The sequence below is a fragment of the Struthio camelus genome, chromosome 2 (assembly GCF_040807025.1).
Source record: "Struthio camelus isolate bStrCam1 chromosome 2, bStrCam1.hap1, whole genome shotgun sequence".
Classification (NCBI taxonomy): Eukaryota; Metazoa; Chordata; class Aves; order Struthioniformes; family Struthionidae; genus Struthio; species Struthio camelus.
Window position 1 is genome coordinate 131,100,258 of NC_090943.1, and position 27,716 is coordinate 131,127,973.

General features: G+C 38.0%; 1 protein-coding gene across 1 annotated transcript in view; it reads left to right on the forward strand.

The window, feature by feature from the left end:
• The window catches only part of SLCO5A1 (solute carrier organic anion transporter family member 5A1), an 83,860-nt gene that overhangs the window by 28,865 nt on the left and 27,279 nt on the right, over nucleotides 1-27,716 (forward strand). Inside the window, exons 2-5 of the mRNA XM_009668371.2 lie at nucleotides 4,178-4,310; nucleotides 10,541-10,767; nucleotides 19,355-19,519; nucleotides 24,406-24,604. Coding sequence (XP_009666666.2) covers nucleotides 4,178-4,310; nucleotides 10,541-10,767; nucleotides 19,355-19,519; nucleotides 24,406-24,604 — 724 coding nt within the window. The remainder of the gene's footprint in view (nucleotides 1-4,177; nucleotides 4,311-10,540; nucleotides 10,768-19,354; nucleotides 19,520-24,405; nucleotides 24,605-27,716) is intronic.

Genomic DNA, 27,716 nt, shown 5'->3' on the forward strand with positions numbered 1-27,716 from the left:
AACCAGATTTGCGAGATCTGTGAAAGGCTCTTGGTCACTGAAAAGAAGCTGCACAGAGAGAGAAAGTAAGTGTACTGTGGTCAATGCAGGCTGTTTCTCCCAGGTCCGTGTTCTTGAGAGAAAATGCAAACAGGGAAGAGTAAGCAAGGCCTTTGGTCTTTGAAATTATCTTGCTAAATACAATGTATTTTCTATAGAATGACTTGTACTTTGGTTTGAAGACACAAGACCCTACATTACAGCAGAGGCAAGGTACACTGAGCTTTTGGATACAAATTTTTGCAAGGTCCAGTCTGAGCTGTTTGTGTTGAATGTCATGAGTAGTTATCAGGTGGCTATAATTCAGCTAAGAGAGAGTAACCTGTGGAATCTCTTTCCTAGAGAGGCCCACATATCGGGAGAAGTGTGTTCAAGAACATGCTGCCATTGAGCATGGACACAGCTAATGCAGTTACTCTTAGAGGTACAATTTTTCATTTCAGTGAAAACTAATCAGAAGACCATTAGACGAATTTTGTAGTTCCTGTGTTTCTATCAACAAGAGCTTCCTGATTTTATCTTCTGAAGATGAACTAGTCTTTGCAGAAGAGCTAAAACTTATGTTTGTATAAAATGCATCATCTATTTTATCACAGGAGAGGAGATATTACTGCCATTTTATAGCATAGTTTTTTTTTGTAACTTCAGAAATTTGAAAATGGCTTTCAAACATAAGCACCTGTCAAGGTTATAGTTAGGAGGCTAAGAGATATGCTCAGATTTTCATTAACTACAATTAAAAAAATCGTCTGGATCCCATGCTACCTACCTCTGCAGTGTGATACTTCAGCATGTTCCCTGATAAAAAATATTTGTTACTTCTATTGTTAAAACTTCTCTGCTGTTGAATCAAGGCATCTCACCAGATCAAGACCCCAGATCTTGGCCAAAAGAGGGCAGCTCAGAGAAGGCAAGCTGAAATGCCTGTCGGGGGGATGAAAAGGAAGATGCTCCTTTATCAGCTATATATATTTCGGAACCTTTTATGTTTAGAAGCTGGAGACCTTCCAGTGACCTGAGAGGAAAAACTCTGATGGAACTATTCTCCATAGAAATTTTTGACTTAGGAAGAGGGTCCGCTTTTGATGAAGTCCTGACTGAACCTGTTTCCCATTTAATTTCCTTTCCATATCATTCAGTAATCTCCTTGGTGGCCTGTTTAGGAATCAGACTCCACAATATTCCCAGGCATTAGAGTGCATTGCCATGGAGACCGCAGCAATGGAGGACTGTTGGAGATGGGTCTCCCTTCCCTTTCACACAAGGTGTATGGCATATGGAGGTTTGGGGCATATTTTTCAAATATCTGATTTTGAAATGTCAAAATCTTTTACTTGCAACTAACCTTTCGTCCTTTTTAGGAGTCCAAACGAGTTTATTGCATTTTGTCTCTGGTTTCTGAGAGCAGCTATTACCACATGATGAAGAAGATGATGCAAAATGCCATAAAATGACTATTATGGAACTCATGTGTGCTCACAGGGTTCCTTATGTCCTGGACTATGCATGTGGGGGATCCTGTGTTTTCTGAAACATCCAGAATATTTGATATATATTATCAGAAAGTGGTATTTAAAAAATCTTGAAATCTGAATAGCATACAGTAATTTTAAATACTTTTGAAATGTTAGACAGCATTCCCTCCTCTAAAGAAACAGAACGTACACTGTTATTTTTATCTTTACTGTACAGCATTTCTGCTTACAAAGAGAACTGTCTTTGATTTACCAGATGTATGTAATACAACTGCTGAGTAGTGCTTTTGAGCCTAAGCAATTGCTGTATTTCGCCTGGCAGCACAGATCTTTGTTTCAGTGGTGGAATTAAAGCTGGAGAAATATGGCAAATTTCTCTGAACACTGAAATAAGTGGACTAGGTCACTCTCATACTCCCTTTATATTTCTTCTCTGTGAACTTTTTAGAGACTTGAATTTACTATAGGTTCTTACACTGATTTCCCAAACAAGCATTTGTTAAATAACATTTATTATAGTGGATGGAATTTTTTTTTCCTCTTCATGATGATAATTTCACAACATATAGTTAGTTTGGGGTTTGTCTTAACTACTTGCAATTAAGTTGCAATGTTAAAATGTCTGGTAGAGCATATTGTAGGCATACAGCGAATTGTTTAGAGTCAATTCAGAAGGGAAAATGACTTGAATAGATTTAAATAGTCAACACTGCTCTGGAAACCATGGTGAAAATATACACACTATTTTGGTTTAATCAGGCAGATTTAGCGATTTCTCTTTATTTTGTCTATGAGATATAATTTACTTTAATTGGTATCACAGAAACCCAGGGTCTAACAGCACAGTTGCACTTGCTCAGCTGCTGCAGTCCCAGGATGCAGCATATCTAATCGTGGATGGGACCAAAGAGGATGGAGTTTACACACTTCCACAGAGGGTGACTGATCCACAAAAAAACATGTAGAGAGGGAGATTTCACAGTGAAGATGGTATTTTCAGAGAATTAGGTAATCAGATTATTTCTGATGTGCTACATATTGGGCCTGCAGCAGCTGAGCAAGCGTAATTGTGCTGCTGGAGCTTGGGTTTCTGTGGTAGCAGGCATCAGGCTGGAGAACGGAAACCAATGCTTAAAACCTCTCTTGACTTTCAAGATGACAGCCAGACAGCATGGGAGGCAGGGCAGAAGCATCTTGAAAGGAATGAACACTGAGATGCATTAAGGAAGAAAATAGATGGGGTAGGGGAGAAAGAGAACAATCTTGGGAAGATGGCTGCGGTCATGGTGGTATGGTCAAGATCCGTATGTAAAAAGTATCTGAATGTGAGGTTGTGATAGGTGAACCTGGCTTCATTCAAAAGTTTTGAGTGCTTTATTTAGGCTTTGCAGAAGTGGAACAGGGAAGAATATAGTAGAATTGGCAGGATTTAGAGGTAATACAAATTTTACAGCCTTTAAAGTATCTACCTTTCAAAATCTGGAAATGAGATAGGGATTCCCGAATCTCAATGTTCAATTCCTCTCAGCAAACAGAACAAATGTTTTTATGTGCTCCTGCTGGTGCCTAGACCTATATCTGTACTAGGGGATTCAGAAAAGTTTCCTAGGTCACAGGTTCAGCTATCTCTCTCACTTGTGTCTTGGCCCCATGCTAGGACGAAACACACTTGTAGTCTTTCCTCCCCTGTCTATGTCCCTTGCTCCTGACAGCACCGGCACACAAGCTGTGTGGGAGCTATGGTGCTTTCTAAGAGATCCTCTGGTGTGGATGGTTGAGGAACCAGTACTGGAGGCTCCACTCTGAAGAGTATCTTGTGGAAGACACAGCAGATAGGAGGCTACTATTCTGCTACTCTGCTACTCTGTTATTTCAAGTGATAAGTTCTTTGCTGTCGTGATATTCAGACTGTGATGTTGTCATAAACTATTTGTTTGTAGGGTTCCATATGAGAGATTTTTTTTCTTTTTATTTGCTTTTTAAATATGTTTAAACTTGCTTGTTGGAAAATAACATTAAAAATGAAATTCACAAGATCAAATGTCCTGAGCAAGGCAGGAGTCTTGTGGAAATATGGTATGTGGTGTGTTGATATCAGAATGGACAACCGGGCCAAGTCTGAAGCTGCATAGATAAAAACGTAATTCTGTCAGTCTCTAAAATAGGAATATTTGATTTATTAACTTCAGTGTTCTTTTAAATCAAGTTTTAGACCGATGATGACTAAGTTGTAATGTTCTACTTTATTCTTTCGTGTCTTACATAATTTTTATCCATTGTTTGCTTTCCTGTTAGCTCACCATTAATTGTATTTTTTGTATCATTGTTTTAATCTTTTAAGTTTTGATTCAAAGGAAACGTTACAAAATATGAAAAATATTGTCAAAATCAAATATGGTGTCTATCCAAAATACCGAAATAGTATATACTTCCACCCATAATTTGACTTAACACACACAGAAAGCAGTAATTTTCTTATTGATATTTTATTTATCCAGAAGTTGCTACCTTGGAAGATTGCAAAAAATGCTCTGAAGATTCTGCAGTACACAAATACCCTGCTTTAAGAAGCATCTTTTACTTCTGGATCCTTATTCTATATATAAATAACTAATGAAACATTCATTTTATTGATATGCGATTCTAACCTTTTATTTCCTCAGCCATCATGTATGTAATGGGAGCACTCGGTCCTGCAGCTGGATACTTACTAGGAGGAGTTCTTATTGGTTTCTATGTTGATCCTAGGACAACTGTTTATATTGACCAGAGTGATCCTCGATTCATTGGAAACTGGTAAGGGTGAAGCATTTTTCAAAACTGCTCTCTAAAATGTTGGTAGGGAATTGAGGGAAACCGTATCACTTGAGTGCTTGTTCAAGACTGTAGCAGGAAGCCAAGCGAGAGGAGATGCCTATAGGTTACAGCACATTATATTCTGACGGAGAGGAAATGCTTGTCACAGAAGTGCATGGGCACATTACATGGAAAATCTGCTTTTGGTTGCTACAGGTCTCTCTCTGACTGACACTGTGGCCACCGACTGACAGCAAACAGGCCCAAGGAAGTGGTGGGACCGAATACCAGTGTTGTAGGAGGCCGTGGAGGATAACTGCTCCCCAGAGCTGGAGCAGTTATGGAAGGTGGATTAATCCTTTCTTTGCTCTTCCAAAGCAGGCAGCCAGAAACGCTGAACTCTGTGCTCCCCAGCTGAGGATTGGTAAAGGTCATTTACCCTGGTCTAGGACAAGGTAGTACCTTACGTATCGGATGGTATCAGAATTGGCCTTTCCAGTCTTGTGACTCAGGGGGATGGCTCATGGTTTAGGTAGCTAGCGATGTAAACCGTTAAATCATTCTCTAGTAAATAGTGAGCTTCCAGCTGCCGCTGAGATGTAACAGCCATAATCGTTCCCCAGTGTCTTTGGGCAGCTCTTGACATGTGACCTCCTTGTGAATGCCTTTTGGGGGAAGCAGGCCTTGAGGAGGTTTTCACTGGCCTTTCTGAAGAAAGTCATAAGTCCACCTTGAAAAGCATGCAAACCGACAAGAGACTTAAGTTCGTTATCCCAGAAGGAAAGCTCCCTTTTGCATCTCAACAGTTAGTTATGTTGGTAGCTTGTTTCAAGCAGCACTTCAGGATCCTTGAATAATGATCCTTCTGGCTCCCGAGAGAAAATCCAGAGGGGCTTGCCTTTGTTTCAGCACATGTTTAGTGTGATTCTCCTCTGATTCTCAACCTCGATATGGCAATGATATGAAGCACGTGCTAAGGCTCAGAACAAAGCTCCAGTTGTTAGCTCCAGTTCAACTATTTAATGGTACCTCTGTAACACTGTATTGGAGTCCTGTATGCTTCTGCTCAATGCAAACGTTATGGAGCTCTTCCAGTAGTTTTAGTCACTGAGAATAAGGTAGAATTTTGGTTCATGTGCATTGAATTAGTGTTTATCACTATACCATTTCAGTCAGACTGCATCTATTTCTTTTTATCCTAGTGATCTCTCCTGGCAATTTGATTTGGAAAATTCTTTCTTTGGAATGTACTTAAACTCTCTGAATATCGCCTCTTTTTATATTTTACTTTGTTCAAGAGCGTTAGTTGTACAGGACAGTCTAGCCTGTCATGTACGTTTTCAATGTCGTCACTAGAGAAAGGCAACCTGGGTGCTCTGCTTACCTGTGACGTTGGGGTTAACTAATCTGTGCCCTGTTTTATATACTGACTTACATCACAGAAAAAAATTGTGATGTGAATATGATGTATTGTTAAAAAAGTGCTTTGACTATTCTTGAATAAAAGATTTTGAATAAGAGTGAAATAATACACATTCTTAGTAAAGCTTGTTTCACATGTTTTTAAGCAAGTGCATATCAAAACTGATAGTCAACATCTGATTAGAACTTTTCAACAGAAATCATGAACAAGCCCACAAATATATCTGTTATTTGAAGTCAGTGGGGCCGTATGCTTACTTATGGAGTAAGCTTCTGACTTTAGCTACAATGCAACCACTGATGTAACTGCCGTATAGCGTGGGCGTACCTATGTGAGTTTTAAATTAAGCAGCTCAGACGATGGTAAAATAACCAAAGCAGCAGGGATATATTAATTTAGCCGCTTCTTAGGCTGTGTGCACCAAGCTGTGTGCTGCAGCAGGTGGACTGCCAGAACTGCTAGTTTAAAGCTAGCCTGGATATTAGTGCAGTGCTGTCATAGCCAAATGTGTAACTCCCCCTTTGTTTCATCATGTTTCAGCGGCATCACAGACCATGAAGGGATGTGTAGATATTCCTAGGGGAAACCCAAAGGCATTAGTAAATCTGAATTGCAGCTTATGTCACAATGAACCTGAACTAAATATCACAGATGGAGAATACGAGAGATTAGGCAAAAAAAATGCGAAGGAATTTGAAGTCACAATACCAAATATTGTACTGCTTATCTTTTGAGGATCCAGCCACTCTGGAGAATCTGCAGCTCCAAGGCTGGCTATTTGCAATGTGTGAGTTGCTTTAGGTACCTAAAGATGGGGTTGGTGAAACTCTGCAGTTGTGTAGTGCTGTCCTATACCATGTGATGGTTGAGTTTCAGATTAACAGGAGTTAATGCGTTGTGGGGGCAGAGTGAGGGAGTGGCAGTGGTGGCAGCCACCCTGAGCTGTCCTGTCCTTGCTCATGAAGCACAGGTCTGAATTCCTTCCCTGAGGAGAGCGAGCAGAGCCAGAGATGGCATCCTGCGACAATGCTATAACCACTGAGCTTGGTGGCAAAAGTGGTGAGCAATCACCTCTTATAATCATTTTTGTGCTCAGGCTTTGAGAACAGCTACCGCACAAGGCCCTGCAAGCAAAATAGGGAAAAGAGCCTAGGTTGTGCATATGGAAGATTGTTTGTCAAACTGATAAATTGATTTTCTGTATCTCTAAGGTTTAATGTCACCTGAACAATTGCATGGTGATTTAAATTTTTAGTAGGGGTGCCAGCAGTAGTGATGCAAGTATGATTCAAGCAAGGGCAGGAAATTGCCAGACACAGGATCCCAGCGGGCAAGTTGCATTGTAACCAGCGTAAGAAAGTAAAAGCTATTCGGAGTTTCCTCTTTTTATCACACTGATTAAATGAGTGTGAAAGAGCTAGTAAAGAAACTAGCTGTGATTAATCCCCTGAAGGATATTCCAGGTACTTTGTATTGCTCTTTCATTTTTGGTTCTCTAAATTTTTTTCTCTCTTAACTTTCTAAAGAGTATGCCCTGATATCAGTTCTCTTGTAATTTGTTTCACAGTCTGTGGCTTCTGATAAAAGTTCAGTGGCGTTCACAGCATTTGTGCTTCTCTTTCTCTTTCCACTTTCTGAAGCTTTATCTTTTTATCTTTTTATCTTTTATCTACCTATTAAAATTAAAATTAGTGGTGTAAGAATTGCTCCTTTATTCCTAATAACTGCCCAGTCGCGGAGAGCTCTGGAAGTGTAGTATTTCGTTCCACTGAAATCTATTTTCTGGGACCCTGACATATTCTCTTTGCAGGAAAGTGCCGCGTAGCCAAGTTTATTTTTATTTATGTCATCTAACAAACTGAAATAGAAGAGTACTCTAATGCTTACTTCAGAGAGCTGACATGCTTTTCAAAAGTAGGGTGCAACTTCAGTATGTTAACGGGCAGACATATTTAAGATTTCTCAGCTTTGTCTCCTTTGAAGTGAATTAGTGTCTTTGATTCTCATCTTTCCCTTGTTACAGCTGTAAAGTTTCTGACTTTACCTTGTCATTACCTTGGGTCTTTGTGATAAGTAATGATTACAAACAAGTAAGAAGTAAAGCAACTGTGATATATGGCAGCAGGAATTGTTGCAAAGCCTATTTTTTACTTAAATTCTTCCTTTCTGAGCAGTATATTCTATATATGTAGGAGATAGACAATTTGGTTTATCTTTTGTGAGATCTGATTAAATACAGTAAGAGTTTCTGTCATGGTTGTTTCTGGTCTGATTCTTCCTTGAGTTCCATAAAAATTGGTTTTGCACAGACCTGTTTTTTTTTAATATTCCTTTGTAGGTGCTCTGAGCTAAATTACAGGCCAAGTACCTTTGCCGTCCCATCAAATGTTTAAAACTCCTTTATATTTTATTCAGATATGGGAACTGTAAAGAATGGCCTGGATATCCGCTAGAAGTCGCCCATTGTGTTATGGTCTTTAAGAACTGTTAACATGCCATGTTGGGATCAAGTTAATTGCAGAGCAGCCCTTGGCGGTCTGTCAAGCACTTTGAATTAAATTTTCTTTTGCTGACACTTTTCTAAGTGTTTGCCTAGTTCTGAATCCGTTCAGTGCTTGGAGCTTCTCGTATTATCTTTCATTGCCGTTCCACACAAGAATTTTAAAGAAACTCCTTCTGCGCTACCTCGTCCTTCCTAGCTTTAATTGCTTTCATTTGAGGTCCTAGCGCTTGTGCAGATGCCTTTGAGGTAGTCCCCTGCATATTTTCTTTAACTTTAAAAAGCTCTTGACTTCATGTGTTCTAATTAATATAGATCCCATTCTGACCTCTCATTTCCCATTGTAAAAGTTCTTGTTATTTCTGATATCCTCTTTTGTCTGTTTTCCAGTTCTTTGATATCTCTCCAGTAAGACGAGAAGTGTAGACAGTGCACAGTATTACATACAGTGCTGCATTTCTGACATCTCCAACACTTGGTATGGTGCCATAATGGTCCCTTTGGATCTGAATTTCATTTCTTGCTACATCAGAGGGCCCTGTCTCCTTTGCTGTTCCCCGCTGAGTGGGTGGTTTCAGATTTCCATATGTTATTGCCACAGATTGTTCCTTTGATCAGTGCTTTGCTGCTTCTGCCTCTGAGAACCTGAAAGGGATGTTACTACATTTATATACAGTGTACCAATTTATTCCCTGTCTGATAGTGCTGAGTAATCCTCCTCAAAGTCTGGTTTGTAATCCCTGTATTTTATCAGCTAAAATGAGTGAACAGAGGATTTTCTGTTTACATAATATCAAAGCTGGTGGAAACTTTCACTCACTTAAATTTGCTTCACAAAAGATTCCTGCACAATTTTTCTAATAAAAATGGTGTTACTTGTGGATGTTTGTTGCTGATTTGCCTTTGCATAAGCGTTACATGTGCATATGAATTTGCCTTTATTAAAAAAATACATTCTGCAATATCTTTGCACTACAAAAGTGAAGCCAAATATTGTTTTTGTTTCTGGTGCAAATAATCCTGTCTACTGAATATTTTTAAGTGTTTAAAATTTGTACAAATATTTAATAAGTAGCTTCATGATGCAGCTTCCCTTTTAAGTGTTAAGGATGTACAAAAATGTAGCAATAGTCCTACAGACTACGATTTGAAAGCAAAGAGCTTCAGGCTTTCCTTGGCATGATTTTATATTGGAGTAAGGGAGTTAACCTCAGTGAAACTTCCTTTACACTAGTGTAAATTAGATTAGCATTGAGCTCAAGGGTTCAGGAGTTTCTAATGTAAATCACGATTTCAATATATTGTAAGACCTCTGTGGGTGAATTCTAAGGCCTTCTTTATGGAAGCATCTCTGTGAGTTTATCCATGTTTTCATTGCAAGATGAATTTAGAGCATAAATTATATTATCTGATATTATCTGATATGCTACTGTCAGCTTTCTGACTGCAGCAGATTAACTCTAGAGTATTCTGTAAAAAGGCCCTTTTGCACTTACGCATTGCAGTGGTAAAGTTAGTTAAGTTTCTTGGCTGCAGGGAGGATGACTGTATTCTTTTACGCTCTGAATAGCACTTTTTTGGCATCCCGTACCTTGCTAATATCCTCCTCTGTGGATAGACCCCAAGTCATTTAGTGTGAGTCAAGGGGTCTTAGAGGTGATTATATCCTGTTCTTATAAGAAAGAGGGAGAGAAGAGATGTTGTTTTGTGAAGTCAAGTCATGGTCACAGCACAGAGCTGTGAAGTTTTAGGCGTAAGCCCTGGCGCATATGCTGTATGCAAACGGGTGTTGGGAGCGCTGCGCTGGGGAGACCAGTGACCCGACTGCGCAGAGAAAGGTAGGCATTTGAAAGCATGACAGGTTTAGCCCTGATATCTCTACCTGCACATTATATCTTCTCATGTCATGAATAACATTTTCATGTTCTCTAGAAGAACACAGTATTACTTTATTGAGAATTAGCCAAGCAAGGCAAAGAAAAATTGAGCTGCTTCTTCTCAGGACTTGGGACTAAATCGTAATTAAAGGGGATAATTTAAAGGAACTCAAAGATGGCACTATTTCATAATGGTTGGTGATTTCTGAATAAATACTTTTATCAGTAGAAAAGCTAACAGAAGCATCTTCTAATTATGGGTTTTAATGCAGTGAAGTATCTCCCCTGCTCCAATCATTTAGTTTAATTTCAATGTTATATATTTTGCAAATATTTATTTCCAGCTAATAGGAGCTATAATAACCACTTTGGTATTTTTATTTCGTGTAAAGCATTGGTTGTCGTTTCTGTTCCCATCTTCTGACATTAGGTGGAGCGGATTTCTCCTTTGTGCCATTGCAATGCTCCTTGTGATATTTCCAATGTTTACCTTTCCAAAAAAGCTCCCTCCTCGACATAAAAAAAAGAAAAAGAAAAAGAAGATGAACTCTGATGATGTTTCAAGTGAGGATGAAGTTATGAAAGAGAAAACGAATAGCAAAATACAAGCAGACAGTGCAGTTCCTGCCTCTATGGGATTTGGAAAGAATGTTAAAGGTGAAGTTTGTTTTTAACTTTTAAATACTTTAAATTTCAAGGTCATCTTCTAAGGTTGTTTGAGTCTAACTGAAAGCAGAATTTTGACATATTCTATTCCATGTTATGTTTTGTTGTTGAGAGAGGTTTTAATAGATTGTCCTCTTTTAAAATTACCAAATGCGGTTCGGAAGGTAAGTCTTCCTTTTACTTAAACTATTGGACTGTGTTTGATGTGCATCTGTCACAAATAGGCAGCCTATTCGCTTTCATAAACCAGTCCTTTTCCCCCTCTTTCACATTCATCTGCTGTCTGTCACATGGTTTTATGACCTCTGTTCACAGCGTATGTGTGCACCTAACAGTTTGTAATTGTCATACTTTCTTAAGCTGTCTCTCATAGTAGGAAGTGATCCTCTGCTAAAATATAGGCAAAACAAGTGAAAACAATTCTAGTACATGAGTTAAATTATCTTATTTATTTGGACAGATTAATATAGAAATGTTATTTTATCTCAGATGTATTTCCTGGCAAGCTATTTATTTTCAGAAGGGTAGAATGAACAAACTTGTGCTAATTTTGAAACAAGAAGAGACAAAAAGATTGACAAGTAGTAGACGTTTATTTTCAGTAAGTACAATATTAATATGAAATCTAACAATCAGCGCTAATCATTGATAAAATGCTATGAGAAGAAAGGCAGTGTTGTTAAAAAATGAATTAATACTAAGCGTATGAGTTTAGAGTTGACAATATAGGCTTCACAGTGTCATAATGCTGAGTAGTACAGGACAAGAATGATTGCACCTTAATGCTGTTGTGTTATCAATACTGTTGAGCCCTCCTTGGTTTCCATGATATGACTGCTGGTTGTGCCATGTTTGTGGTAGCTGATTAATACAGTGGAACTGAGAGAAGTCATGAAAACCCGTATCTTTTGGGCCATGAGACATAATCTGAACCCAAAACTTTGTTTGTTTATTGATATGAGCATCAGTGTTACCTTTTTGAGGGATGTCTGTCTGGGATATGATTGACAGATTTTTTTAATGATGCATATATGATCATTCATTTTATCCAGTAGCCAAAACTTACCAACACTAAAAATGATATAATTCTAAGTAATGTTTGCCTAAATACATATAGACTTACTTCATATTGCAGTTATACCTATACTCCTAGGATAAGTGAAGTTATTGTTAATTTCTATGGAAGTTAACAAAAACCAGACATCATAATTATATTGTGCTGATTTTATTAGCTCACATAATGGCATCATAATCAAGACTCAAAACAAGCAAGATAAACCTGCAATATTAGGTTCTTCAGGACCCAGTCCTTCTTTTTCAGTCTAAGATAATAGTTCCTGGTACAATCATCAATCCAGAGTAGCTCAAAAAGTGATGGACTGAGAGGGAAGAAAAAAGTACTGTCTACTTTGAAGCTGTACTGTCTAGCTCTGAAGACTCCGTATCCCCCATATTTGCGAGTCACTCACATAATGTTTTCCCCTAAATTCATGAAGCTTGTTGGTTTGTTTTGCCTTGAAACTTACTGGCCTCCCAACTATCCAAAGTAGTTCTGGGCTATTCCTATTAATGCTTTTTCACTAACTTAGGGAAGTGGAAAAGGGGATCTCAGTCCCTGTTGTGTTCCTTCCTAATCAGTACAGGCAATCTCACTGCAGAGGGATTGCTTCGTTCTGTAGGTGCGCCTGGGAGAGACAGAGGTATTCAGATGAACTGTGTGTCTGGATGAGTTTGCTGATGCTGATTCTCCATTTCCATGCATAACTTCACCTTCTAGATCATATTGTTTCACTGCATGTACAACAGATACGGAGAAAACAAATCCACTTTTAAGAGAACTTTCCTAGTACCTTTTTTCATAGAAACCACAACTTCTGTATATCTCTTTTTAGAATTTCAGTATTTATCAACCTAAATGTGTGCGACACCTTCTATTAACAAAATCCTCTGTTAATATTTTAATAGTGGTCACCAAATTATAGTTTCTCATATATAACACTTTTCATTTTCTCTAGAGGAGAAGCTTCACTGTGTGGGACAGTTAAAAACAGCATTGTATTCCACACGTCAGAAAGGTAGCAAGCAAATCTAGCTTACACAGTGAAAAATATTTTGCTATAGACTGATAATAGCTTTCCCATTAGGTGTCATTTACCCTAGAAAAGAGGGCCTGCAGCAGGGATGCACTATCATTTAATTATTTTTCAAGTTTAAGTGGGCTTTATGGAATGAGATCATGCCTCAGGCTTCTCAGTTGAGGTAATTTCACTTATAATGGGAAGGAAAAAAGGGTCACATGTGTCTAAGTCATTTAACATTATTTCTTGAGAGATACAATGTGCATTTTATACTTCCCATTGAATTTCAGGGCTTCTTATTATGCAAAATCTTTTTATAGAAAGATGGGCGGAAACTCCACTTAGGCTGTAGCTGGGGGACTGATGATTTAGTAAGTCACATTTTCTGTTCTATACTTTTAAATATCACTGATGTCATGGTCTGTAATGACAGAGGTCAGTGTCATTAAATCTGTAAAACCTGTGCATCTATGGTTGGGGAAGTCCTGTGGAAGAAACTTTGCTCTTCTGATAAGATCTTCTCTTACTTGGGAAGCCTGGCAAAATGATGTTGCATTCTTGTCCTACTGTAGCTTGTCCTAAATTAGTTCTAGATAGGAATGAAAAGGCATTGAACAGATATGAGAGGAAAGGCTGGAGTCCCTTTTTTCTGGAATGGCTGTCAGTATAGGCTGGAGAAATAAAACAAAATTGGCTCCAGCTGCAAATGTCCTCCAACTTCAGTGACTTAGGTTTTGGTTTGGCCCATGGCAGGGCTGGGATCAGATAAAAATACAAATTCATTTTTACATTTTCTCATATTTTGAGATACATGGGCTTGGAATTCAGTCTTTTCCTATTTATATTGCAAGTAAACCATTTAAGAGGGAGAATGCTTTTGAGGTAGGTATCGAAAACAGTAAATAGGTCATAGGAGGATGAAAATGGGATTGGAGAAGTGAAGATGGTATAAAAAAACCCATGAGCTAGAGGAGGTTTATAATGAAGAAACCACAGTTTAATCCCAGATGTGCAGATAAATCATGAACTTGAGCAGACAGAATCACTGTTTTCCTTTATTATGTGGATACCCTTAGGGCTTTGTACCATGGAAGCTGTGTCTGCAGTCCCTTTTACTTATTACTATAATGAAATTTATTATGCAGTTGGATAAAGGAGTGCTGTAAGGAAAGTAAATGCATATGCTACTCACCTAAAATGTACTGAACTAAACTTTGAAGGGTGTTAATTAATTACATGTATTTTATAGTCATTTCTTCTGAAAAAGGTTGACTTTGGTCCTTATATACATATGAATAAACCAGTATTGTTCCTGAGCTTTTTTTCTTTTTTTTTAATATGACATTTTCATGTCTACCAGCCCAACAGTCATACGCTGTTGCCAGTCAGTGTGTACCAGGGATGAAGGCAGGATAATAATGATTGTCAGGGTATCAGCAAAGGTAAAAGATATAACCAATGGGCTCATGGCTATAGCATAAAGTCCGACTGCTGTTTCTATAATATGCAAATGTTAGTTCGTAAGAATCAGAAGAGGAGGAAGATATTGGTGTGTGTGCAGAGGTGCTTTGTGAGCCTTGTAAATGTCAGAGGGTTGGGTAGACCGTGGGATGGAGATCCTGCTGTGCCACTGACCGGCAGGGTGACCTTGAGCAACTCACTTCCCTCCCCGCCCTTTATTGTGCTGTCTTGGAGAACTTAAAATAGATAATATTGGCATTGCCCAGTGCAGCGATGGCCAGTCTTATCTGGAGCCTTGAAAAGCCGCCCTAAATCAAACTAAACAAAATAATAATCAGACCAAATGCACTTCAAACTTCCCTACTCTTAATGGGATATTATGGACTGTTTGACTATCTGGCTGCCACCCAGGAGCTTAAGGCATGTCCTGAAAATCCTTGTAGAAGCTGGTTGAGTGAGATTGTTTAAATGTTATGTGAATAGATAATGAAATAAAACACATGTGGGAAAATATTATTCCTGAATTAATGCTTTGACTTGATTAGATCTATGCGGAAAAACAACAATAAAATGGTGTGGCTGAAAATGTTAATTTCCATTCTCATAAACAAACCAGAAATTCCATCTCAAATATTGACTCTGCTTTGTACTGTGCAAGAGCAGAAGCTTTCCTTGAGACCTTAGTATGGATTCAAATCTGAAGACTGAGATAGAGCTGTAGGGGCTTAATGAAAAGGAGGTCCTTATTATCTGCATTATCCTTATAAGAGAGTTTCCTGAATGACCACAAGAGGATAATGCTGCAGACTGGGATATTTTTTTCCCTTGGTTATATTCATTGTGCTACCTTTGGCTAGATGTACAGGAACAGGGATAAAATAAAATATATTAAATTATGAAATAGGAGGTGAAGTTGGAATTATTTGAGTTTTTATTGAAATTCTGTTAAGATGCTTTAAGAACATTATGTAACCTAGAGCAGTATTTACAAATTTTTGCATTGCTTCTTAGCATCTACCACTTTTCCCTTACTATGAGTCAAACAGTGGTCTAGTACACCAGTGGCAGAAAATGAATGCTGACTAGATAAAAGATATTGTCAAAGATCAGGAAGGAAATCAAATTACTAGTAGACTAGCAAACTAGTCCAGCAAGATCAGTTCCAATTAATGCTGAAAATTTTATTAGGTTATTTAAGAAAAAAGAAAAATGGGAAAGCTTAGGATTTGAATTACTGCACAGCAGAATAAGTATGTTTGCAGTCATACTAGAAGATCATTTCAGTTTTAGGAATGTCATTGATAGACACTTATGTGTTCAAATGACAGAATGATGGAAACTGCAAATTCTCAAAGTTTTATTGCTCATATATATTTGCAAAAATGATAAACGATGATTCTGTTAACAAATCAGAGCCTGAGAGGTTTAATAATGACCTTGAAACCACAGAGTAGGCCTATAGCTGATTGATATACCTTACAAAAATAACATGACATTGAAATGTTTTAAAAACATCTTTGATTATGCGGTACAAAGCACTGGATTCTTAATGTTGCTAGCATTCTTGCTTCTTATTAGAATTAGTGTGGTTAGAAAATGCAAGATATTTCCTATGTCTTTTTATTGTAGTCTTTTAAATTCAGAAATCTAATAAAGATTCTGTTACACAGCATTTTGCTGTAATCATAGGAGGAAAACAGGGAAAACCTAATTATGAGTAAGTATTTTTATTTACAGATTTATTAATATATAGCGACTTTCCCCAGTATGGCAGACAGCTACTCTCTAGAAATCACAGAGATCATCAGCCACCAACTGTTACAAGTGGCATATATTAGTGCAGCATGCAGGAATACCCTGATTTATTTCATGCCAGAAATTACAGTAATCAGAATAGAGCTGGTCTCTGAAGAAGAATCCTTCACATGGCTTTAAGAGAACTTGTGCTTATTCCAAGACAATCTGAGTTTTATCTATTCATCTGTAGAAATCCAATCTGTAGAATCTCAATTAAAATAAAAAATATTATTTTTCATACAGTATACTGAAAGATTTAAATAGGAGTCAACAGAAAGTATAGCTCTACATCAGAACATTAGCCAGAGCAAAATGTCCTTCAGACCCTGTTCTTTAGTTAATTAGTCTTTAATACCTTTATGGTTTAGAACTTTTGATCTAAACTTTCCTGAAGTTCAGTTTTACCAGGAATAGCTAAACTTTACCAAGTATTATGATATTTTGACCAGCCACTTTAAAATAATGTGATTCAGCAAAAATCTTGGATTCAGTCCTGGGCCAAGGACTTTCAGTTCACTTCTATAAACAGCACCTAGTTCATCATCCTAATAAAATGACATTTCTCCCTGTGAAGTCCAGTCTTCTGAAAGTTGCTGTCTTATTATTTTTTCCCACATGTATTCTGTTGTGAAGAGCCATCTGGTATATAAATATAGCCTTTTATTAGGTGAGATTTATGCAAAGTCACTCTTCTGTCAACACTTATTCTACATCATTGTTATATACTCAGGAGCATGAAACATGAAAGACATTTGGTACTGTTCTTTTCTCAGGTTTTTTTGGATTTTTTGAAACAATTGTCTTTCTGCATAGGTATCATACGTGCTTCTAATAGCCATGAACAAAGTTTAAATGCTACAGCAGACCCATGGCGTGGCTCAAAGTTAATATTTCTCACTGTTACTGCCCAGACACGTTCACATAAGGAAGCAGTTTTCAATCACACACCTTTTTTTTGCTAAAACTTTGGCAAGCATGACAAATATTGAACAAAAATGCTAATGAAAACGTTCCATCTACTTGATGCATTTGAGAACAGGGAAAATGGTGTTTTTGCTGACTCAGCATGGATGTGAAAAACACTAGTGGGGCCAAACTGGAGCCTTAGAGGATGGCCTTTTCTCCAAAAAGTGTTTACTCTTTTGTACTTTGTTCCCCACGCCCGCAGCTGTCTTCCTTCCTTCCTGCACTTTCATAGCAGCGGAAACACAGTCTTAACTACTTGCTGCCTGTTTTGGGGGAGACGCACTCAGTCCTGCACCATGTCCCTGGGGAAATCCTCCTACAGGTCCCCTGCTGTAGCCCTGTGACAGCTGTTTTCTTAAACTGCTGGGCTACTGTCAGCTAGCCACTGTGAGAGGCTTGGCAAAAGCTGGGTTAAGGTGGGTCTTGGTTCTTGCCCTTTTTGCATCTGAGCCCTCATCAGCTGAACCAAGCCAAACCAAAAGTAGACACAAAGCCGAAGATGATGAAGTAGTACCATTTAATGGTATTGTAGAGCTTTGATTTTTTTTTTTCCTTTTTCATTTCCTCTTGAGCAATGAGATAAATCTTATCAGTTGTGCTTTGAACTTGAAACACATTTGCCAAAAAGTTCTAATATTCTTTTCTGTTTGTGCTTGCTGCAGTAGTGACATTTCCAAAGATATTTATGTACATCTGTAATATGGTTTCCGTGTAGTCATGTTGATATAGTGTTGCCTCATACTTGTGTTTCCTTGTGTTTTTCTGTTTTGCTATTGTACAGTAACATAATATTCAAAAAAAAGAGCCATAGGTGCATAAAAACGTTAGGATTTGAATATGAGTCCCTCCTAATACGATTTACTCATTACTTATTTACACCCCATTTTGTGTTTAACATTTAATATTTTTATTTGTAGAGGCAGCAGGAGAGCATTCAACCACATTAAGATTATAAATCCTGTACTCGTAATGAATTCACTATCATTTTTGAGGACTGGCAGAAGCTAAGATTGGATGCAGCCAGACAACTTAGGTGCTAATTTGCAGTCTGACAAGTTTTGACATGACAAGAGTCTAAATTCTGTTTGCTTTTATACAGATAACCTACTGAAGTTGAGTAAGTGAGACAGATTTTTGACTTGACAGCTTTTCATGTCAATAACGTTCTTTCTTAGGAGTTCTGCAGTTATGCACTTATTCAATGTCTTATATTTCTAATGGGAGCTCTTGTCATTGAATTCAGTGGGCTTTGGTTGAGACAGTATTCAATCTCCATACGAAGAGAAAAGCAAATGAAAAAAATTCAGACTACGTTAGATTGAATATAAGACTTGCTGAAAATCTAATCCCGTAGAAGCCCTAAGAAAACAAACCAAAAAATCATGTCTTTAAAAATCACCCTGTATAATCTGAAAAAATTTAAGCCTGAATGCAGTTATCATAATCTTGTGATGATCACATGACATCACTACAGAGCTGAATTTAAAGTACTGTAGTGCTTTTTCAGTTCTGAATTTCATAGGTTTTTAATAGTTGGTCTGAGAATAATTGTAACATCTATGAATACCTTTTCCATTTAAGTTAATGATGTGTTCTCATTTTTAGTTTACAGTTTTCTCCCTTCTAGGGGTATTAAATGAGTTGGATGTAAGATATATTGAGATTCATTGACACCACTGAAACATCATCATGCTTTATCTGCATGTACTGTAAATATTTTTTAGTTATTTGCAAAAATGTTTTTTTCAAAATCTTTTGATTCCCTTTTCAACTTACAGTATTATCCCTGAATTCCGTGTGTGGACTTTTAAGCAGGTAGTTACAGAGGAAGGATGTGGTCAGTTTTTGTCATGTGGAAGCAAAACTCAGTATTGTCCAGCTCAGCAGCGTGGTATGCATATCTCCTATACAATTTTGAAATTAGACATCAGAATAATTCCAGGTTTGCTACATTTTCTTGCTGTTTTTCTTTCCTTCTCAGTGTTACCATGTAGATCCTGTTTCTCCAGACAGATTTGTTAAAACAGATGTCTGTTCTATTTGTGAAAAATGGAACAGCAGCCCCAGGGTGATACAGTAAGATAGTGTAAGAGCAAACAAAAAGATTGCAATCCAAAATATACACTCTCTTCCTTCCACTTAGCAAAAGTAGCCAGATTATAACAAGCCATTAGTCACAGTCCATCTCAAAGAAAATCAATTTGTTTTGTTTCAGTTTGCATTTGTTTTTCACTCATTATTTATAACATTCATTTGTCATTTTTGTCATTTTATAGAGCTTCCAAGAGCAGCTGTCAGGATCTTAAGCAACATGACATTCCTTTTTGTGAGTTTGTCATACACAGCTGAGAGTGCCATTGTTACAGCTTTTATTACCTTCATTCCCAAGTTCATCGAGTCACAGTTTGGCATCCCAGCTTCCAATGCCAGCATCTACACTGGTAAGGCATTGCCATGTAGTATAACACTGAAAGGGTTGTCGTTCTTTGACCAGTGAAGTTAATCAATGAAGAAATGAGTCAATAACATGCTTTAAGAGTTAGAACAGGTGATTGGATCCAACTGTGTGCATTCAGTTAGTTAAACAAACTGTTCTTTGATGCCTGTTACGTTTATTTAGTGAACAACTAAATAATGAACCCCTTCACGTTTTTAAGGGGTGGGGGGGTTGCATAAGCTTAGGCAGTGACATTTTCTAATATGTTAATGACATCTGGGGGGGGCAAAGAAACGAAAACAAGCTAGAAAACCTGTAGGCATGGTTGTGATTTGTGTACTTTAAAAATATTTTAAAGCTAATCTTATTTGATTTGAATTTTACTTCCTCTTTGATCTTTAAAATGTCCTAATCTTTCGTTTCCCCAGTGACCAATTGGTTATCTGTGCCATCCTTTGCTTATTCATCTCTGCCCTTCAGGCTGGTGATCTTGTAGGTATTTATTATTAAAACTGAGCACACAACAATATAGTCTAGCCAGGAGAGCTACCACAATCTTCTCCTGCCTCTCACTTCACCTCTTTTGTACACCTGGTGCTTCCCCTTCCACCTGCAGCAAGGTGCAGCCAAGTCCAGCTTTTACCATAGCTTGAAAGATTCTGTTGCATAGCTTTGTGCTGCTCTGAGGGAAGGAGAGCTGGTCTTGACCTGCAACTTCCCGAGGGATAGGAGCCATTGCTATGAAGTGTTGTGCAGAATTGGGGCCCATCTCATGGAAATTGTCTCCTATTCTCCTAGCTGCCTCAAAGACTCTTGTCTTAACCTCCCTCTCTTCTTTTTCACTTGTAAACATCTTTTTGCCTTTTCCATCTGCTTCCTATACAGAATAGCTGCTAATTGCTAGGTGGGTTAATTCTTTGCTCCCCGCTACTTCCAGTCACTATGTGTAAGATGTGGATGGAGACCTTGAAGAATCAGTCAACACACTTAGCTATTAGCGGAGACACAGTTACAGGGAGCAGGGGCGAGGTCAAGAAAAAGACAAAAAGTAGTAAAAGAAAGCAAGACAAAGATGCAGAGATGTCACATGAGAATCCTGTGTCAGCTGTGGTGTCTGGAAGAAAAGAGGGCTTAGAGGAAACTCAAAGAAATACCATGAGATGAGAGCTTCCTGGGAAAAGATTTTCTTCAGGGCATGAAATACATGTATTCTGTAAAATAGGAGGAAGTTTAAGTTGATAGGACTGTAATTCTATCTCATATTTATAGTGGCTGCATAACAAATGAGTTTTGCTTTAATGGTTTATGGCATTACTGGGAGTCTTGGTGGAATTGCTATTCTATAACTCACTTCATTCTCAGTATAAACCAGAAACGTTCTTGCTAGACAAAATATTCAACAGTCGGTACATTAAAAGAGCGGAAGAAACATGTGACCCTAGCCAGGATGTGAAGCTACTGACATCTGTTGTTTTCCCTGTTATAAATTGGTTGATAAAACTATTATAATGAACCAGAAGAAGATGAAATAGCTCAGGCTGTATGTGCAACATGGGCAAATGAGCACTGCTTCCATGTTCCCAGCTTCTAAGAGTTGCATTAATATTAACAGCTGTAATTAATTTTCTGGATTGTTTTCATAGGAAAAATAGGAAAAGGAAATTTGGACTAGATTGCTACTAGTTAATCTAGTAAATGACATTTTCAGTTTGCAAACTTTCCTGGTTTAATAAAAGGAGGGCATGCAACTTAATTCATCTGTGCTTCGTACATCTACAGCTGAGTTAATGTGCTTGCTGAATCTCTTTTAATGTGATTGATGTAAGTTCTGTATTGAGCATTTTCCATCTCAGTTCATAAGTAGCCATTCTTTAATTAAGTTTCCATTTGCTTCTTTTTTTAAACAAACATGCCATTAAGCATCTGTGAGAATGACATAACGTCAAATTTCAGGTCTTGAACTTGAGCAACTTGTGCTGCAGTCTTGTTCGCAATTTTGTTTTCCATGAGAAAAGCAGATGGCTTTCAGCTTTCATATTTTCTCAGTTCTGAAAAAAATGAACGTTGACTTTACGTTGCAGGTAGATCTTTGACAAATTCAGATTAAAATTTCAGGTGGTTTGCTGGACAACTTAACTGTGAAGAAAAAGGTTACAATTCAAATAATTTGTAATCAGAAGTGCTGCACACTATGTAGTGTAAAGCACCACTGATAAAGTGGTTATAAATGCCTTGGTTCTAGCTTCAGTTCTCAGAAAGGCATAGTATATTTCTCAGATAGAATTGGTTTGAAAATCTCCCCCACATTCGCTCTGGAAGCGTAGCCATATTAGCAAATATTGCAATTTTCTGGTACCAGACTATTAGTAGCTGTTAAGATCATCTTTTGCCTCTGTGAAAAGCCTCAGGTGCTGCGGTATCCTGACAACAAAAAGGACAAAGCTTAAATTTGCTGACTGAAAGCTGATATTGCCTTGCAGCACTGTACAGAGCAGTGTATTTGGCGCACAAACAGTTCCTGTATGCCAAATTGTCATCATAAAATGAAGGAAAGTGCAGTGCAACAGCTTACTATCAGATAGTAAACTTTGCTTCACTAAATGACTTTGAAAAATAAGAATGCATGTCCTTATTAGATGTATGTGCTTTGCTTTGCCCTGAAAGCTCATCTGGAAGTGCACTGTAGTAACAGTGTTTCTTTGACAGCATATCACTTCTGATTTCACATGCCCTGCAGAAAAGAAGAGTGCAAGGATAAAGAGTTTGTACTTAGGGCAAAAGAATTTCTCAAGCTCTCTGACACATAAAAAAGAAAGAGTGTTTGTCTGCTGCTTTCACCACAAATAGCTAAATCTGCAGGTTAGTGCTCCTGCCCTTCCAGTCTCCCAGAGAGAGTTTTGCTACTGCCAGCTCCAGTTTGCATGGAGGAATTGGTCCTTGTACTTCCTGAATATAGGTTTTCCCTTACCCTTCCAGCCTCCTCAACGAGGGAGAGCCTTGGAGGGCAGTTTTCTTGTATTCATCTCCTAGTTTTTTATATTCTAATCTTCATGATGTGGCAGAGGATGGATGGAAAGAGCAGTGCAGTGTAACTCGCTAAAGGAAGAACCTGAATCTCTCGCTTAAAATTTACTTGCTCAGTTTTGACAAGGTACTGACATAGACCTAACAAAAGTCTCTTCCAATATAAAGGTCCTCAAGAGAAGAAGAAAGAAAAGATTAATTCACATCAAAAAGAGACTGAGAACTCAAAAGTAGTTATAAAGTGGAAGGAAAAGAAATACGTGAGGATAATCTACCGGAATTAAGCCCTTACCTTGGGCTAGATCCTTAGCTGATGTAACTGATGTAACCAAGGATCTGGTCCATGGAATTTGGAGCCTTAGTCTCTGATGCTGGTGTTTTAGATGGCATTGCAAATGATCCTGTTCTTCCTTCAGTGTCTGTGGACTCCTCTGAAATAGATTTCTTAGAACAGGGTATGCATGATAGGCGCAGATTGCTGAGCTACCATTTTGTTATTTCTTATTTTTATCCAAAGGCAACATTGTCTGTGCCAGTGAAAGGACAGGATTCTTTCTTTCCCTTGTTCGTCATTCAGTCATCGAAATCCAGGGAGATAACAGCTTTGAACTTTAAATTCTTCTCTATTTAAATTCTGCGTTTTTAAGAAAGACTGTTTTTGATTCTGTGAAGGATTATTATTGAGAATCTCCCTGACGAAATGCCATTTTATTTTATAATGGCACTGGTGATGGCAGTATAATTAAGGTGGCAACTATTTTTGCCTCTTATGTTTACTTTCCAATATCAACATTTTAATAAATGCAGTATCTCGTTTGCAGTTTGCCTTCAGACAGATTAGCAGAGAATGAGAATATTTTGCAATAATATTAAAGATATTTTCCAGTGATAGTCTTACATGCTCCTTTAGAAAGAAGACCAAAAAAGTGTAATAATGTGGGTTATAATGTTTAGCTTATTCTGCCTTGATGCAGCTGCCAAAAGTTGTTCAAAATCCGTATTTCTGTGGAATGCATCTTTATTAGCCAAGACCTTATTTGAAGACCCTCTCACATGCCAATGTGAAGCAAAAGCCAAGAAAAGCTAAGAAGTGTAAGAAATTTGCTGAGTTAACAACACCTGGCCCGGGAAGCGAAGAGAGCCCTGTGACATACTATCAAATTTCCACCTTAACCCTGTAGCAGCGGAGTAACAGGAATTTCAGCTATAGGCGTGTCTTCTGTGTCTTAAACTTACTTTCTATGATTTGATTCCAAAATCTTAGTTTCTTAAATCATATTTGATCATAGTTTGGACTCCGAGTGGTTGTGTTGAAATAAATGAGGCTACTGATGCAGGAAAGTGCAACTCAATTTGCAAAAAAAAGTTATCAGAATCTAGAAACTGCAGGCATGAAAATGATACGGAATTCTCTGCCGAACTCAGTCATGCACTTCATTTAGGTAGGCTTCTGGGGGCTTGCCTTAGGTTAACACATTTGCTTCACTGGAATTAATCACGCGAATAGAAAGAACATTCATGTCCAAGTATGTATTTCCTCAGATTTTCAGTCATTAAACTGGAGCAAAGTGTATCTCTTCTTCACATTTGAAAATAAATACAAAGCAATATTTTTCTCCTTGTAAATACAATAGTTCCCTTATAATGCTTTGGCTGCTGGTAATATCATAAGGAGGCTTTTATTAATTCTTTGACAACACTCCAGAGGTTTGAAAAAATCTGACTCAGTTCGCTAGCAGCGAATCGGACAATGGAGTTCTTAGTACGGAGTTTGTGGTCATCTGATTAGGGAATGAAATCAATATTTATGTTTTATTCTATTTCTACAGGTCCTGTTTTAATCTTCTTCCAATTTCTCCCTGGCAGGTGTGATTATTGTCCCAAGTGCTGGTGTTGGTATTGTCCTAGGTGGCTACATTATAAAAAAACTGAAACTTGGTGCGAGAGAGTCTGCAAAGTTGGCCATGATCTGCAGTGGTGTGTCTTTGCTGTGCTTTTCAACCCTCTTCATTGTTGGATGTGAAAGCATTAATCTAGGGGGGATAAATATACCTTACACAACTGGGTAAGTATCATTGAATCATTTGTAGCAAAATCAGCTTTTTCCATAAACATGGTAAAGAGATGTAAAAAGTGCTGATGTATTGAAGAATCCCTGTGCTCAAGTAAGAATTTGATGAGTATCGTAATATAAACACATACTGTTACTATGTGGCCCTTCTGTTTTACATTTGAATTGTAATTACGTTTATGTAATAACTTACCTCCTCAAAGGATGGGAAGATGCCTTAGAAAGGACGTCACAAAGAAGTTATTTTCACAAGAAAATAACAGTAGTATCCTATGTAGATTGCTCAGGGTTTAGTTACTGTTTCTTGAAACGGTTTCTTTTCTACTCGTGTAAATTGTGAAAATAATGAAGGGATTACAAAGATTATTCCTGGTTAGGTTAATTTAATATAATCATAATAACGTCTTAGGTCTACAGTCCCCATTTGACAGAAATCATTTAGGCACGTGGTATTAACATCTGTGGACCTTAACACTCCCCCTGAATCAGTCATATAGAGGCCTGAGGTTTGAATCCATGATGGTACAAGTTGTATGAATGTGTTCCGCTGTGTACCAGGGACACTGACTAGATCAAAACCCTTAAAGACATATTGAGAATGAAGAATGTAGTCATAAAAAAAAAAGGTGTAGAGGCAGAAAGATAGGAATTGGGAGTGAGGGATGTGACATTTAGAAAGGCATGCAAGAGCATTTTTTTAAGTGAGGGGTGTCTGGAGGACAGTAAGCTAAAAGTAATGGGAAAGTATTTCTCTGGAAGGTGTTTCCTCAGAAGCCTGATGATTAGGATTTTATTTTCTTTCTTATTTTACATGTTTGCTTTTCCCCCAAATTACTCTCTTCATGTAGCTTATGCACAAGGACAGAGTAGACATCTGAGGAGTGTGAACTTGTCTGAAGCAATGTTTTTCACTTTGCTTTTACATCTGATGGGATGGCTACCTTTTATTTATGTCTAGCTGCTGGGTATCAGATCGATTTGAATGCCTTATGTTTGAGTGCTCATCTTTGGACTCTACATTTTGAGCCTTGGGAGAGACTGTAGAAGAGCTGTGGAGCAGGAGAGCAGATGAAACGGTGAAAAAGAACTAAAAGGGGACAATGGGTGAGCTAAGTGAAAAACAGAGGAAGATTAGGGTGCAAGGGAGAAAGAAAATAGACACTGCTTACACAGAGAATGTTTTGTGTTGCGTGTTGTTGTGTGTTACTACTTTGCAGTCAGACCCTAATTCTAGAGCAGGCAAAATCAGCCACTGAAGAATCAGACGAGTAGATGGAAAGGTGGTATACTCCTTTGCCTTCTTAATACCAACAGTTAAAGCTCAGTGCTGAAGGGCCATCTGTAGAACGGAATAGCATGGGTGATGTATCCTGGTCTGAGCTCTGTGGGCTGAAGAAAAGGGGATGGTGGGTTGAATACATTAATCATCCACTTTCTATTGATGTTTTGTGACAGCCTGTGGTGATAAATGAAGAAATGAAAATTATTAGGATTAACTGGGCTGCGTGTAATAAGTGTGAATGTCCCTGTCTGACTAATGAGAACGCTGTGCTTTTTTCTCTCTCTGAAAAACAGTTATTTAATTTAAATCTATTTCTAAGTTGAAGTAAATGCAAACTATTGTTATGCGAACACTGGAATTATAAGAGTATCTGATTTCATTTTTGCAGTAAATTATTTCTATATAATATGAGTTGAAACAAGAGTCTACCCGCAGCTTCAAATCATTTACTTTGTAAGGAACTCTTTTACTTGGACATCAAAGAACGTCACTGTTCATGTAACAAAAAAGCATGCTTTCATTTTGAGGTTTAGTAAAACATGTACTTCATTCTCTAGTTCCAATGCAGTGCAGAGTACAGACAGCAGAAACCGTTCAACAAGCTAGCTCAGGTACAAGAAGCAATACAGCTATTTGGTTCAGAGTAAATTACCTTGCATGATGCTCTACCTTCACATGGTTATGCCAGTTCTAATATCTGAGCTACCTGCATGGACAGCAGCCCAGAGATCTCTGTGTGCCCTATGCACATTGTGCAGTATGGCTGTACACTGCAATAGATCCCCCTTCTGAACCTTTTATGGGCAAACAAGTTTAATTCCACCTTTCTGAATCATTTAGTCATGCCAAGAAGTAGTTCTTTTTCTGTAATAAGCTGGGGCATAAGCCAGTAGAGAGGAGAAGGAAGAGATGGGTTTAGTTAACATAAAAGTATATGCGTATCAGTACTCAGCAAAGTAGGCAATGATATTTCATAAACCACTATGACGTTTCATTACTCACTATTTTTTCTGATTGTACCAGCTGACAGAAAGTGGATGGAGATCTGGAGGCATGGACAGATTAGAATACGTTTGCAAGGATTTTCTGCTGTTTTATGTTGGACACAAGCAGTTTTTCAGTTGTTGGTGTGTCGTCAGCAGTTCTGTTATCAGGAAGGTCAAGGACACCTCTGTATTACACATCTCAGCAATTTAGAACCTGTTATTCAGTTCCCCATGCCTTGTCGCTAAGGGCTATTTGGCACATTTAATATTTGAACATACTCTACAGAGCCCTATGTCAAACTGCAAGCTGGCGTCGCTCCTCTTGGATCAAAACTTACATTAGAATGGGAAGTCCTAAATCAGAGAATTGTCTCCTTGCAGCCCCTACAGAGAGGCAGAAGTTAAGACGTGTGTCTTAATAAAGCAGAATAAAACTATGTTAAACAGCAAAGCTGAAGAAATGCAGCATGCAGTGCTTTCAAGAGGAAACTCAAGCTTCTTTGTGATGTGCACCCACACTGAGATTCTGTGATGGGAACCAAATGCCCCCAAAGTACCCCAAATAATAACTTACTGGAAAAGTGCAAGTGATAGCATAATGTAGTAAACAAATTTCAGCCTGAACCTCCATGGCTATAGCAGATTTCTTAATCTTAAGGATTATTTTCTGAGAACAATAATTAATAATTGGTCAGGTAAATAGAACAACAGACACAAAGGGAATAAGTTTCTGGTAAATGAATTGTTCTATGTCTAACCATATAGCAACTGCAATTTTTATACAGCAGCAATTTATACAGCAGTATTTAGTGTTTCAGGATGGCATCCTGCAAGGTAC